Raw genomic sequence first — 14,796 nt, 5'->3', positions numbered from 1 at the left:
TCCGCCACTGAAGTCGCCACCCGAGCTTGCCTAGCTCCTGTGACTACCCTAACTTGGGGAAGGCCCTCCTGGCTCTCTCACCCCACTAATGCCCCCTCTCGCATTGGGCTACCCGGGTCCTCTCCTCGGATCCTCGGGTCCCGCTGAACTCTAACTGAACTCTACCTGGCTCCCAGAGCCTACCTGTGGCCTCACTTGGCCAACAGACTACCAGTGGCGGAGTGCCCCAATAACCATACTTACCAATTAAGCTCACACACCCAGCCATTCCACTTACTTATGCACCCCTCTAAGCACCACATTGCTACTATCTGCACCACAGATGTCAATATCCAAACAATTTACCTACTCCCTCTACCTAACTTTAAACACTACCCTCCCCGGGTACTCGTGAAGGGGTCCATCTCCCCCCATCCACTCCTTCGCACCATGCACTCCACACCACTCATTCCACACACCCACTCCACACTACTCACTCCACACCATTACACTTGTCCACAATGCTCTACTCATACACTTTCACACACACACATCATTCACGAGCATTGCCTCATTTCCTCACGCCCACCACCAAGAATCTCATTCACAATGCCTCATTTGCGCCTAAAGCGCATCCTCAAGCTCATACACACAGCATCATCTATCTAACTACTTCCTTCTAATACTAGTGCTTTCCCTGTCATCCCTTATACTAAGCACATCCCTCGTCATTACCATCCATCTAATCTCTCTACGTCCCCACTACTTGTACAATGTCTCTACTTAAATCTCAGTCTCCTACTGTCATTTTTCTAGATCCCTAACAATTATCCTAGCCCACCCGAGCTAGTTTACACTGCCAAAACCCATAAACCTAAAGCTCATGTGCCCCAAATGTGAATGGTACAACTACCATTCGCTATCACTATCGCCATTTGTCTACTACTCTCGAGCCTCTCGGTGCGGAAATACATTTTTACAGCTCGGCTTCGAAACACCGAGCAATGTATGCGGATGGTCAGTCTCCTGTTGGTTGGGTCCGTCCGGCATTTTCGATTCTGGGGAGGAGGCATACTCGGACCGAGGTTCCAGGCACCATCTCGGCGCGGAGCCCTTCGGTCTCCGGCACGATGACCCAACCTCCCCCGGCCGGAGCACCACGCCCGCCAGGGGTGAAGGTCCAACCTGGCCGACCCCCCCCGGAATCATGCCGTTCGCCTTGCCCTCGAAGGCGCGGCACCGACCATACAGGGCGGGGCCCGGCCCGAATCGTGCACGGCGGTCCCTGCGAAACCGCCGTGGCAACGATCCCCGCCGGCTCCCGCAGCACACAAAGTGCACCACGCCCCGAGAGCTCGCGTCGGCTATCCGTCAGCCTGAATGCTGCCCCGGTCTGCGTCGATGCTTGGATCGCATTCTCACATCCACACGCGACCCTTTTCTCACTCGCACATCCCATACACTCCGTTAACTCTGCCACCGCACGCTCTCGTGCACACTCCTCCATTCCACACTCAGGTGCACACCACTCGCTGCTCGCACACTCCATTAGACACTTCTCTGGCGCACATTCTGGCACACTCATCCTACTCGCACACTCCGTTACATCCTCTGTAACTACCATGGGTGTGCACTCCTGCATACACCCACTCAGCGCACACCTACCCACGGGTGTGCACTCTCTGGTCGCACACCCAATCATGCGCTCCGGTGTGCACTCCTGCACACGCTTTACAACACGCTCCGGTGTGCATCCTCGCACACTCTCTCCATCCATCTCACACTCTGTGTCGCACTCACTCTCACACATACACTCCATTGTGCATTCTCCCTCACTCTCGGTTTCATACTCACGCTCCGACGCCGTTTGCACACGCGCGCCATGCACTTTCACACCGCGCACCACGGACCTTCCACAAGCGCCCGGGTGACGTCGGGATCCCAAGCGCGTGAAAAATCCTTTCGCGCCAAACACGTTCGCGCCAAACCTTTTCGCGCCATACACAATCCTGCTTAACTTCGGGATCCTCCTCTCCTGCACCAACTGCAAACTTCCATTGGGGTTAGCAAGTACGGCATCATGATGCGAACACGGACTTTGCACAAATTCCATCTTTTCCTCCGATTTGATTTCTGCTTCTGCCGTCTCCTTAACCCCGATTGCAACTATAATTTCTTTTTCCTTATTCAGCTCGACGACCGCTGGCGCACATAAAATAAAATTTTCCAATTCAGCGGCCGTCGGCTTCTCTATACCCCGTGTCGCGATTTCTACCCCGGTCCCACCCAGCTGTGCTTTGCTCCACCTCGCTTTCCCCGCGCTTCTCAAATCGCATTCCCTCGTCGCGTACCACTGTGCCTTTCCCGCTCGACCTGCAGTCAATGTTCTTCCCCATTGTTTTTATTTGGCCACCTATTCTGGTTCCAAACCCCGTTAACCCGTCCTTCATTCCTTTCATTTGATTTTCTCGGGTGGCCATCATGTTTTCCAAACCCCGTTAACCCCTCATTCATTTCTCCCATGTGGCCACCTACGTCCTTCAATTGGCCCCAAAATTGGCTTTCGAATCCCCACAATTTGCTTTCTAACCCCCCCAATTTGATTTCCCACATCATTTCTCAATCCCCCAATTTGATTTCCCAATTGCTCCCCCATTCTGTTTTCCATTCGCTCACTATCGGCCCTCATTTCTCCCATCTCCTTACTCAATCCCCAATTTGGTTTCCCACATCATTTCTCAATTCCCCAATTTGGTTTCCCAGGCCTTTCGTCTCGTCCTTTTGGGTGTCTAATTTGCCATTCATTTTATTCATTTCATTCATGAGCTGCACCATGAAGGCTTGCATGTTGCCCACCCGCATTATCGCAGCGGGCGCGGCCCTCGCCGCCATGTGCGAGGCGCCGCCATTTTGTTCGCGTGCAACCCCTGCTGCTGCACCCTCTCCAATTTCCTCTTCCATTGCCAATTGCTCCCATTCTTCCCTGGGGTCCTGGGTTGATTCTAACCCTCCCTCTACTCCCTCATTTTCCCCCCACCGGCATCCGACCGCCTTGATTATCCATGGCACGATTTAAAATTTAGATGTTAATGCTAAATTTGGGTTGCCCGTCATTTTGACCAAATTTGTCCAAAAGATAAAAATTTTGGTTCGGGTTCCAAATCCCACTCCTGACACCAATTGTTGCGGATCTCCGATGTCGGCCTTCCCCTTATCAAGGGGGGATTAATCCCCTTGTCCTTTTACTAGCCGACACGATCCCGAGGCTATCACGTTCCTTCCGGTCGGTGTTAAATAGGGTTGTTGGTCGAATTAGTCCTATTACCTAAGTACTAACACCGGCCGTGAAGCAAGGAAAATAACCCCACCCGAACCACGGCATTAGTGGACACGCCGAGCGAAGCGAGCCGCGATTCGGGCCGTTAACAGGTACTAAACCCGATTTGAGCGGTTCTTAATCGTGCCACGCTTACCCAATTGAGGAAAAGACTGATACGGTCGAATTGAGAGGAAACCAGGAAGAACAGGTGATTTATTACAATTTGTACAAATAAGAAGAGGAAGGAACAGAAAGAATTTACAGGAAAGAGGAAGAAGCAGGTACACAGGGCAGCCTTAAACAGTCTTATACTTATCCCTGGACACGGGCCTGTTCACTCTCAGACTCACTCTCAGGCTCACTCACACGGGGTTCGTAGATGGTCGGGTTGAGGGTCCACAGCTCGTCCGGTCCCCGACTCGTCCCGTGCAGATGGTGGAAGACGGCAGGCAGCTCTCCGCGTGGCGTAGACGCGAGGCGGACAATTATATCGGGGGATCAGTAGGTGGCGATTATATTGCGATTATAATACTTGTACCGGCGCCCTTATGCACGCTCCCGGTATCGCGGTATCGCCGGGGTACAATACGCCACTTTCCCCAAGTTCTCTGCAATGCCACGTAAACTCTTCACTATGGGCACCTTCCACAATAGTCCTTCTCGACGCTGCAGTTCTCTGCAATGCGTGCCGCGCGCCAGCCCTTTGTAAAGCGCAATCAATCAATCAAGGCTTGTCCGCGCGCTTCTCTCCCTCTCGTAACTCTGAACACGAACCAAGCGCCTCTCCCATCAGAACTTCAAAAGCGAACTCACGTCTCATCTGAGGTGGGGGCCTCGCGCGAAGGGTTATATTGCCACGCCCAGCGAACCCTCTCGGATGTCCAGCCACACCCTGTCAGGCGATGTCGCCTCAGCCCTGATTGGCTGGTGAGTGCTTACCGGCTCCGCCTTTGACGGCTGCTTGACGTGGCCACACCTCCCCCCTTTTGCTCCGCCCCTTTTTCGGGCCTTACCTCATGGCCTTTGGGCTGGTTTGGGCGAGCAAGAGCAGCAAACGCTGCTGGCAGCCAAAGTGTAACAAACTGGAAGGGGCGATGGAGTACAGACTGGATAGCGCTTAATGGCGTCGATTGGAGGGAGGCTGCAAAATGGACGAACAGGGCCTACTCTTATTTGTTCTACACAACGCAGATGCAACTATTGGGAATGGCCTTATCCTAAACACATACTATGAATTAACTGATGTCCTAAGGTGACCTACGTGTTGCTTGTGGCCTAACTATGCGGTGCAACCTTTAACCTTTAATGATGTTACCTGTGTGGGTTCTCAAAACTGCAACAGTATATATATCAGGGTGGGTATGCAGGCGGATAACTCCGATCCCGGAGCATCTCCATAAAAAAGACAATGAACACCGTCGACTGCAACGCTCACCTCTGTCCGGATCGTCACACCCAATGTCGGTTTACCGTAGCTGTGAGATGAACGAAGCAGATGGTGAACCATGGTGGCGACGACGTGGTGGTTACTAAATTGGCCGAGCGAACCAATGCCACATGCCGCTCTCTATGAGCTACCACTGCGATTCTGTACTCGGACCAGTCGTCCCAGGAGCACTATCCCAAATCAAACCCAAACAGGATAAGTCAAGACACAAATCATCACTTTCATGAATTTATTACACACACAGGCAATGAGCAATAAAGCGGGAAACTGATGGGAGGAATGGCAATTGTGGAGAATTCAAATGGAAGGATGGCAGTTGGGGAATTCAAAAGGGAAAAATGGTGGGAGAATTCAAAGGATGGTAAAGCCTTTAGTCACTTGATTTGACTGATTCAGCTATGCAGCTCATTTGGTCTCTATAAACCAGGCAACATATTGCACTTTTTTCTTGAGAGGATGCCATTTGTAGTAAATGTGACGTCCTGTGTCACAGGGGACACCTGGAAATGAAAAAGCAATAAAACTTTCAGAAATGTTCTTTCACATGCTTCAAACTGCGTCGTTATATCTCATTTCTTTTTATTATTATTACAGTTTGAATTTGGAACGGTCATTTCTGGACAGATTGTAGATTATTGTCCGAGGTATGATATTATTCTCCTGTGTGACATGATGTGATTCTTGAATGGTGTTTCCCCCGAGTGCTTATCAGAGTCAACAATGGCACCTGGATTCATAAGAAACAAAGCAACATGACAAAAACAAAGGTAGATCTAAAACGGTGAAGGTTTTACGAGTCCAAGATGTGATAAAATCTTTGTTTATTGTCTAATTTAATTAATTTAAGAGGAGGTAGGAGGTTAAATTATTTGCTTGACTCATTTATAAACATAGAAGACATGGAATATTAGTTTGAGGTGCAATATTAAAAGTACAGTACAGTCGGAAACCTCGACATTTGCAGGCCCTGCGTATTTGCAGTTCATAGCATGTGTCCTGCTTCTACATTTGTGTATTCCTGGTTTTTAAATGTATATTCATTTTAAAAAATTTACATATCAGTACTGGTCTCTTATGTCCACCTCCGCTGATATTAATTCAACTTGGGAATTCTTCCACAGAAACCTGCTCTCTCTCTCTCATGCACAGATTCATCCCATCTCGTCTTCAATTATCTTACCCATCCTCCCTCTCTTAGTACTCTGAATCATGTGATGAGGCGGTTGCATTAAAACAACTTCCATTCTCCTCCTGGATGGCAAATCCAACTGAAGCCAACCTCAGATCACGACCAAGTGTGTCTACTCTCTGCAGAGCCAGAAAACAACATCTGTGCAATCTCAAGAATGAGCTTTCAAACTCATCTCTCTCCTATAAAACCTGAAGCGCCTTGCCAAGACTTGCACCCTCTGCCCTCTCAGTGCTTTGTCCCCATCAGGTATCTGTAGGATGCACATGGGCCAGCAGCAACCCCCTCGTAGTGAAACTGCATAAATCCAGAACAACTGCTCACCTACACTCATCTATCCCTCCTTTTCCTCACCTGTGGCACCACCTTCCATACTCTCTTCATTCTCATTCTGCCCTCCCGGTCTTCAAGACAGCTGTTCACCACTATTTCAAGTCATCCTCCATCCAAAATCATGATCTTTTCTACACCTGTTAAACCATCCCCCACCCCTCCCAAATGTTTTGCTTATGTATCAATCTTGCTTACACCTTGCGTTCTCCCTTACCCCTCATCATTACCTGCATCCCTTCTTTGTCCGTCTACATCTATTTTCCCCCTTCGCCATGCTGTTGGTATTTCCCCTCTCTCCTGTTGTTCCCTTTGTTCCTGATTTGTTCTGTGTCATAGCTCTTCCATGAGCCGACACCATGGATGAAAAAAAATAATTTAGCAGGCCCTCCCCACATCTCCTCACCACCACCAGCCCCACCCCCCACCCATTCAAACAATATCCCCAACATTCGGCGTTTTCCAGGAACGCGAATGTCAGGGGCCAACTGCAATAATAATTTAAATACAGAGGGAAAATCAGGAATTTCTTTGTTACTTCCGCGAGATTCCGAAATATGGCAGCAGAGATACACAAAGGCATTCACCAACAAAACAAATGGGTAGGTCTTAAAACAAGGTGTTTGTTTTGTCTTGCAATGTAACAGATAATGAATCAAATGCAACATCGTTGCTTGGAACACAGAACGAATTGACATTGAATGAAATGGTGTCATGGAATCACATGGACAAATTAATGCTTATTGGAATCAAACACCTGACAAGTTCATAGTGATTGGAATCAAACACCTGACAAGTTCATGATGATTGGAATCAAACACCTGACAAGTTCATGGTGATTGGAATCAAACAACTGACAAGTTCATGGTGATTGGAATCAAACACCTGACAAGTTCATGGTGATTGGAATCAAACACCTGACAAGTTTATGGTGATTGGAATCAAACAACTGACAAGTTCTTGGTGATTGGAATCAAACAACTGACAAGTTCATGGTGATTGGAATCAAACACCTGACAAGTTCATGGTGATTGGAATCAAACACCTGACAAGTTCATGGAGATTGGAATCAAACACCTGACAAGTTCATGGTGATTGCAATCAAACACCAGACAAGTTCATGGTGATTGGAATCAAACACCTGACAAGTTCATGGTGATTGGAATCAAACACCTGACAAGTTCATGGTGATTGGAATCAAACAACTGACAAGTTTATGGTGATTGGAATCAAATAACTGACAAGTTCATGGTGATTGGAATCAAATAACTGACAAGTTCATGGTGATTGGAATCAAACAACTGACAAGTTCATGGTGATTGGAATCAAACACCTGACAAGTTCATGGTGATTGGAATCAAACACCTGACAAGTTCATGGTGATTGGAATCAAACAACTGACAAGTTCATGGTGATTGGAATCAAACACCTGACAAGTTCATGGTGATTGGAATCAAACACCTGACAAGTTCATGGTGATTGGAATCAAACACCTGACAAGTTCATGGTGATTGGAATCAAACAACTGACAAGTTCATGGTGATTGGAATCAAACAACTGACAAGTTTATGGAGATTAGAATCAAACAACTGACAAGTTTATGGTGATTGGAATCAAACACCTGACAAGTTCATGGTGATTGTAATCAAACACCTGACAAGTTCATGGTGATTGGAATCAAACAACTGACAAGTTTATGGTGATTGGAATCAAACAACTGACAAGTTTATGGAGATTGGAATCAAACACCTGACAAGTTCATGGTGATTGGCATCAAACACCTGACAAGTTCATGGTGATTGGAATCAAACAACTGACAAGTTTATGGAGATTGGAATCAAACACCTGACAAGTTCATGGTGATTGGAATCAAACACCTGACAAGTTCATGGTGATTGGATTCAAACACGTGACAAGTTCATGGTGATTGGAATCAAACACCTGACAAGTTCATGGTGATTGGAATCAAACACCTGGCAAGTTCATGGAGATTGGAATCAAACACCTGACAAGTTCATGGTGATTGGAATCAAACACCTGGCAAGTTCATGGTGATTGGAATCAAACACCTGACAAGTTAATGGTGATTGGAATCAAACACCTGACAAGTTCATGGTGATTGGAATCAAACACCTGGCAAGTTCATGGAGATTGGAATCAAACACCTGACAAGTTCATGGTGATTGGAATCAAACACCTCACAAGTTCACGGTGATTGGAATCAAACACCTGGCAAGTTAATGGTGATTGGAATCAAACACCTGACAAGTTCACGGTGATTGGAATCAAACACCTGACAAGTTCACGGTGATTGGAATCAAACACCTGGCAAGTTCATGGTGATTGGAATCAAACACCTGACAAGTTTATGATGATTGGAATCCAACACCTGACAGGTTCATGGTGATTGGAATCAAACACCTGACAAGTTCATGGTGATTGGAATCAAACACCGGACAAGTTCATGGTGATTGGAATCAAACACCTGGCAAGTTCATGGTGATTGGAATCAAACACCTGGCAAGTTCATGGTGATTGGAATCAAACACCTGACACGTTCATGGTGATTGGAAACAAACAACTGACAAGTTCATGGTGATTGGAATCAAACACCTGGCAAGTTCATGGTGATTGGAATCAAACACCTGACACGTTCATGGTGATTGGAATCAAACACCTGACAAGTTCATGGTGATTGGAAACAAACAACTGACAAGTTTATGGTGATTGGAATCAAATAACTGACAAGTTCATGGTGATTGGAATCAAATAACTGACAAGTTCATGGTGATTGGAATCAAACAACTGACAAGTTCATGGTGATTGGAATCAAACACCTGACAAGTTCATGGTGATTGGAATCAAACACCTGACAAGTTCATGGTGATTGGAATCAAACAACTGACAAGTTCATGGTGATTGGAATCAAACACCTGACAAGTTCATGGTGATTGGAATCAAACACCTGACAAGTTCATTGTGATTGGAATCAAACACCTGACAAGTTCATGGTGATTGGAATCAAACAACTGACAAGTTTATGGAGATTGGAATCAAACACCGGACAAGTTAATGGTGATTGGAATCAAACACCTGACAAGTTCATGGTGATTGGAATCAAACAACTGACAAGTTTATGGTGATTGGAATCAAACACCTGACAAGTTCATGGTGATTGGAATCAAACACCTGACAAGTTCATGGTGATTGGAATCAAACAACTGACAAGTTTATGGTGATTGGAATCAAACACCTGACAAGTTCATGGTGATTGGAATCAAACAACTGACAAGTTCATGGTGATTTGAATCAAACACCTGACAAGTTCATGGTGATTGGAATCAAACACCTGACAAGTTCATGGTGATTGGAATCAAACAACTGACAAGTTCATGGTGATTGGAATCAAACACCTGACAAGTTCATGGTGATTGGAATCAAACACCTGACAAGTTCATTGTGATTGGAATCAAACACCTGACAAGTTCATGGTGATTGGAATCAAACAACTGACAAGTTTATGGAGATTGGAATCAAACACCGGACAAGTTAATGGTGATTGGAATCAAACACCTGACAAGTTCATGGTGATTGGAATCAAACAACTGACAAGTTTATGGTGATTGGAATCAAACACCTGACAAGTTCATGGTGATTGGAATCAAACACCTGACAAGTTCATGGTGATTGGAATCAAACAACTGACAAGTTTATGGTGATTGGAATCAAACACCTGACAAGTTCATGGTGATTGGAATCAAACAACTGACAAGTTCATGGTGATTTGAATCAAACACCTGACAAGTTCATGGTGATTGGAATCAAACACCTGACAAGTTCATGGTGATTGGAATCAAACAACTGACAAGTTCATGGTGATTGGAATCAAACACCTGACAAGTTCATGGTGATTGGAATCAAACACCTGGCAAGTTTATGGTGATTGGAATCAAACACCTGACAAGTTCTTGGTGATTGGAATCAAACACCTGGCACGTTTATGGTGATTGGAATCAAACACCTGACAAGTTCATGGTGATTGGAATCAAACACCTGACAAGTTATTGGTGATTGGAATCAAACACCTGGCAAGTTCATGGAGATTGGAATCAAACACCTGACATGTTCACAGTGATTGGAATCAAACACCTGACAAGTTCACGGTGATTGGAATCAAACACCTGACAAGTTCACGGTGATTGGAATCAAACACCTGGCAAGTTCATGGTGATTGGAATCAAACACCTGACAAGTTTATGATGATTGGAATCCAACACCTGGCAGGTTCATGGTGATTTGAATCAAACACCTGACAAGTTCATGGATATAGGAATCAAACACCTGACAAGTTCATGGAGATTGGAATCAAACACCTGACAAGTTCATGGTGATTGGAATCAAACACCTGACAAGTTCATGGTGATTGGAATCAAACACCTGGCAAGTTCATGGTGATTGGAATCAAACACCTGACAAGTTCATGGTGATTGGAATCAAACACCTGACAAGTTCATGGTGATTGGAATCAAACACCTGCCAAGTTTATGGTGATTGGAATCAAACACCTGCCAAGTTTATGGTGATTGGAATCAAACACCTGACAAGTTCATGGTCAACACCTGACACAAACACCTGACAATCAAACACCTGACACAAACTCCCTCACTCTCTTCAATCCCACTCCACCCTCCAGGTCTTCAAAACAGCTGTTCACCACCATCTCTTATCCTCCCCCATCCAAAACCTTGATCTTTTCTACCCCCGCTAATTTCGGTCCCCTTGTGTTTTATACCTCTCCCCCCCCCCCCTCCCCTTCCCACGCCTCCTGCCCCCAAGCCCTCTCCCTCCCACACTTCTCCCTGCTCTCAAATGTTGTGGTTGTGTGCTTCCCCTTCTCTCCCCATCTTGTCTTCCGCTCCCTCTTTTTGTATATTTTGTTTGTCTGGTTGATTTGTTTGTGAAATAAATGTTAGCTCTTTCACGAGCCTCGATTCAGTATTCAAAAAAAACAAAAAACAAAAAACAAAAAAAAACACCTGACAAGTTCATGGTGATTGGAATCAAACACCTGACAAGTTCATGGTGATTGGAATCAAACACCTGACAAGTTCATGGTGATTGGAATCAAACACCTGGCAAGTTTATGGTGATTGGAATCAAACACCTGCCAAGTTTATGGTGATTGGAATCAAACACCTGACAAGTTCATGGTGATTGGAATCAAACACCTGACAAGTTCATGGTGATTGGAATCAAACACCTGGCAAGTTCATGGTGATTGGAATCAAACACCTGACAAGTTCATGGTGATTGGAATCAAACACCTGACAAGTTCATGGTGATTGGAATCAAACACCTGCCAAGTTTATGGTGACTGGAATCAAACACCTGACAAGTTCATGGTGATTGAAATCAAACACCTGACAAGTTCATGGTGATTGGAATCAAACACCTGGCAAGTTCATGGTGATTGGAATCAAACACCTGACAAGTTCATGGTGATTGGAATCAAACACCTGACAAGTTCATGGTGATTGGAATCAAACACCTGACAGGTTCATGGTGATTGGAATCAAACACCTGACAAGTTCATGGTGATTGGAATCAAACACCTGGCAAGTTCATGGTGATTGGAATCAAACACCTGACAAGTTCATCGTGATTGGAATCAAACACCTGACAAGTTCATAGTGATTGGAATCAAACACCTGACAAGTTCATGGTGATTGCAATCAAACACCTGGCAAGTTCATGGAGATTGGAATCAAACACCTGACAAGTTCATGGTGATTGGAATCAAACAGCTGACAAGTTCATGGTGATTGGAATCAAACACCTGACAAGTTCATGGTGATTGGAATCAAACACCTGGCAAGTTCATGGTGATTGGAATCAAACACCTGGCAAGTTCATGGTGATTGGAATCAAACACCTGGCAAGTTCATTGAGATTGGAATCAAACACCTGACAAGTTCATGGTGATTGGAATCAAACACCTGACAAATTCACGGTGATTGGAATCAAACACCTGGCAAGTTCATGGTGATTGTAATCAAACACCTGTCAAGTTCATGGTGATTGGAATCAAACACCTGACAAGTTCATGGTGATTGGAATCAAACACCTGGCAAGTTTATGGTGATTGGAATGAAACACCTGGCAAGTTTATGGTGATTGGAATCAAACACCTGACAAGTTCACGGTGATTGGAATCAAACACCTGACAAGTTCACAGTGATTGGATTCAAACACCTGGCAAGTTCATGGTGATTGGAATCAAACACCTGACAAGTTCTTGGTGATTGGAATCAAACACCTGGCAAGTTTATGGTAATTGGAATCAAACAACTGACATGTTCACGGTGATTGGAATCATACACCTGGCAAGTTCATGGAGATTGGAATCAAACACCTCACAAGTTCACGGTGATTGGAATCAAACACCTGGCAAGTTAATGGTGATTGGAATCAAACACCTGACAAGTTCACGGTGATTGGAATCAAACACCTGACAAGTTCACGGTGATTGGAATCAAACACCTGGCAAGTTCATGGTGATTGGAATCAAACACCTGACAAGTTTATGATGATTGGAATCCAACACCTGACAGGTTCATGGTGATTAGAATCAAACACCTGACAAGTTCACGGTGATTGGAATCAAACACCTGGCAAGTTCATGGTGATTGGAATCAAACACCTGACAAGTTAATGGTGATTGGAATCAAACACCTGACAAGTTCATGGTGATTGGAATCAAACACCTGGCAAGTTCATGGAGATTGGAATCAAACACCTGGCAAGTTCATGGAGATTGGAATCAAACACCTGACAAGTTCATGGTGATTGGAATCAAACACCTCACAAGTTCACGGTGATTGGAATCAAACACCTGACAAGTTCACGGTGATTGGAATCAAACACCTGACAAGTTCACGGTGATTGGAATCAAACACCTGACAAGTTCACGGTGATTGGAATCAAACACCTGACAAGTTCATGGTGATTGGAATCAAACACCTGACAAGTTTATGATGATTGGAATCCAACACCTGACAGGTTCATGGTGATTGGAATCAAACACCTGACAAGTTCATGGTGATTGGAATCAAACACCTGACAAGTTAATGGTCATTGGAATCAAACACCTGACAGGTTTATGGTGATTGGAATCAAACACCTGACAAGTTCATGGTGATTGGAATCAAACACCTGGCAGGTTCATGGGGATTTGAATCAAACACCTGGCAAGTTCATGGTGATTGGAATCAAACACCTGGCAAGTTCATGGTGATTGGAATCAAACACCTGACAAGTTCATCGTGATTGGAATCAAACACCTGACAAGTTCATAGTGATTGGAATCAAACACCTGACAAGTTCATGGTGATTGCAATCAAACACCTGGCAAGTTCATGGAGATTGGAATCAAACACCTGACAAGTTCATGGTGATTGGAATCAAACACCTGACAAGTTCATGGTGATTGGAATCAAACAACTGACAAGTTCATGGTGATTGGAATCAAACACCTGGCAAGTTCATGGTGATTGGAATCAAACACCTGGCAAGTTCATGGTGATTGGAATCAAACACCTGGCAAGTTCATGGAGATTGGAATCAAACACCTGACAAGTTCATGGTGATTGGAATCAAACACCTGACAAATTCACGGTGATTGGAATCAAACACCTGACAAGTTCATGGTGATTGGAATCAAACACCTGGCAAGTTCATGGTGATTGGAATCAAACAACTGACAAGTTCATGGTGATTGGAATCAAACACCTGGCAAGTTCATGGTGATTGGAATCAAACACCTGGCAAGTTCATGGTGATTGGAATCAAACACCTGGCAAGTTCATGGAGATTGGAATCAAACACCTGACAAGTTCATGGTGATTGGAATCAAACACCTGACAAATTCACGGTGATTGGAATCAAACACCTGGCAAGTTCATGGTGATTGGAATCAAACACCTGGCAAGTTCATGGTGATTGGAATCAAACACCTGGCAAGTTCATGGTGATTGGAATCAAACACCTGGCAAGTTCATGGAGATTGGAATCAAACACCTGACAAGTTCATGGTGATTGGAATCAAACACCTGACAAATTCACGGTGATTGGAATCAAACACCTGACAAGTTCATGGTGATTGGAATCAAACACCTGGCAAGTTCATGGTGATTGGAATCAAACACCTGGCAAGTTCATGGTGATTGGAATCAAACACCTGGCAAGTTCATGGAGATTGGAATCAAACACCTGACAAGTTCATGGTGATTGGAATCAAACACCTGACAAATTCACGGTGATTGGAATCAAACACCTGGCAAGTTCATGGTGATTGTAATCAAACACCTGACAAGTTCACGGTGATTGGAATCAAACACCTCACAAGTTCACGGTGAGTTGAATCAAACACCTGTCAAGTTCATGGTGATTGGAATCAAACACCTGACAAGTTCATTGTGATTGGAATCAAACACCTCACAAGTTCACGGTGATTGGAATCAAACACCTGTCAAG

At 45.0% G+C, this 14,796-nt stretch overlaps 2 protein-coding genes across 4 annotated transcripts in view; one reads left to right on the top strand and one right to left on the bottom strand.

The window, feature by feature from the left end:
- NFKB1 (nuclear factor kappa B subunit 1) overlaps positions 1-14,796 on the top strand; it is a 475,515-nt gene that overhangs the window by 12,939 nt on the left and 447,780 nt on the right. The window lies entirely within an intron of this gene.
- Positions 4,961-14,796, bottom strand: part of LOC137426260 (uncharacterized) — a 50,452-nt gene continuing 40,616 nt past the window's right edge. The window contains exon 3 of the mRNA XM_078775172.1: positions 4,961-5,245. Coding sequence (XP_078631298.1) covers positions 5,151-5,245 — 95 coding nt within the window. The 3' untranslated portion in view covers positions 4,961-5,150. The remainder of the gene's footprint in view (positions 5,246-14,796) is intronic.

This window comes from Myxine glutinosa, chromosome 4 (assembly GCF_964187855.1).
Source record: "Myxine glutinosa chromosome 4, kmMyxGlut1.1, whole genome shotgun sequence".
NCBI classification, from domain to species: Eukaryota; Metazoa; Chordata; class Myxini; order Myxiniformes; family Myxinidae; genus Myxine; species Myxine glutinosa.
Note: the sequence above shows the minus strand (reverse complement) of the source record. Positions and strands in the feature narration are given on the sequence as shown.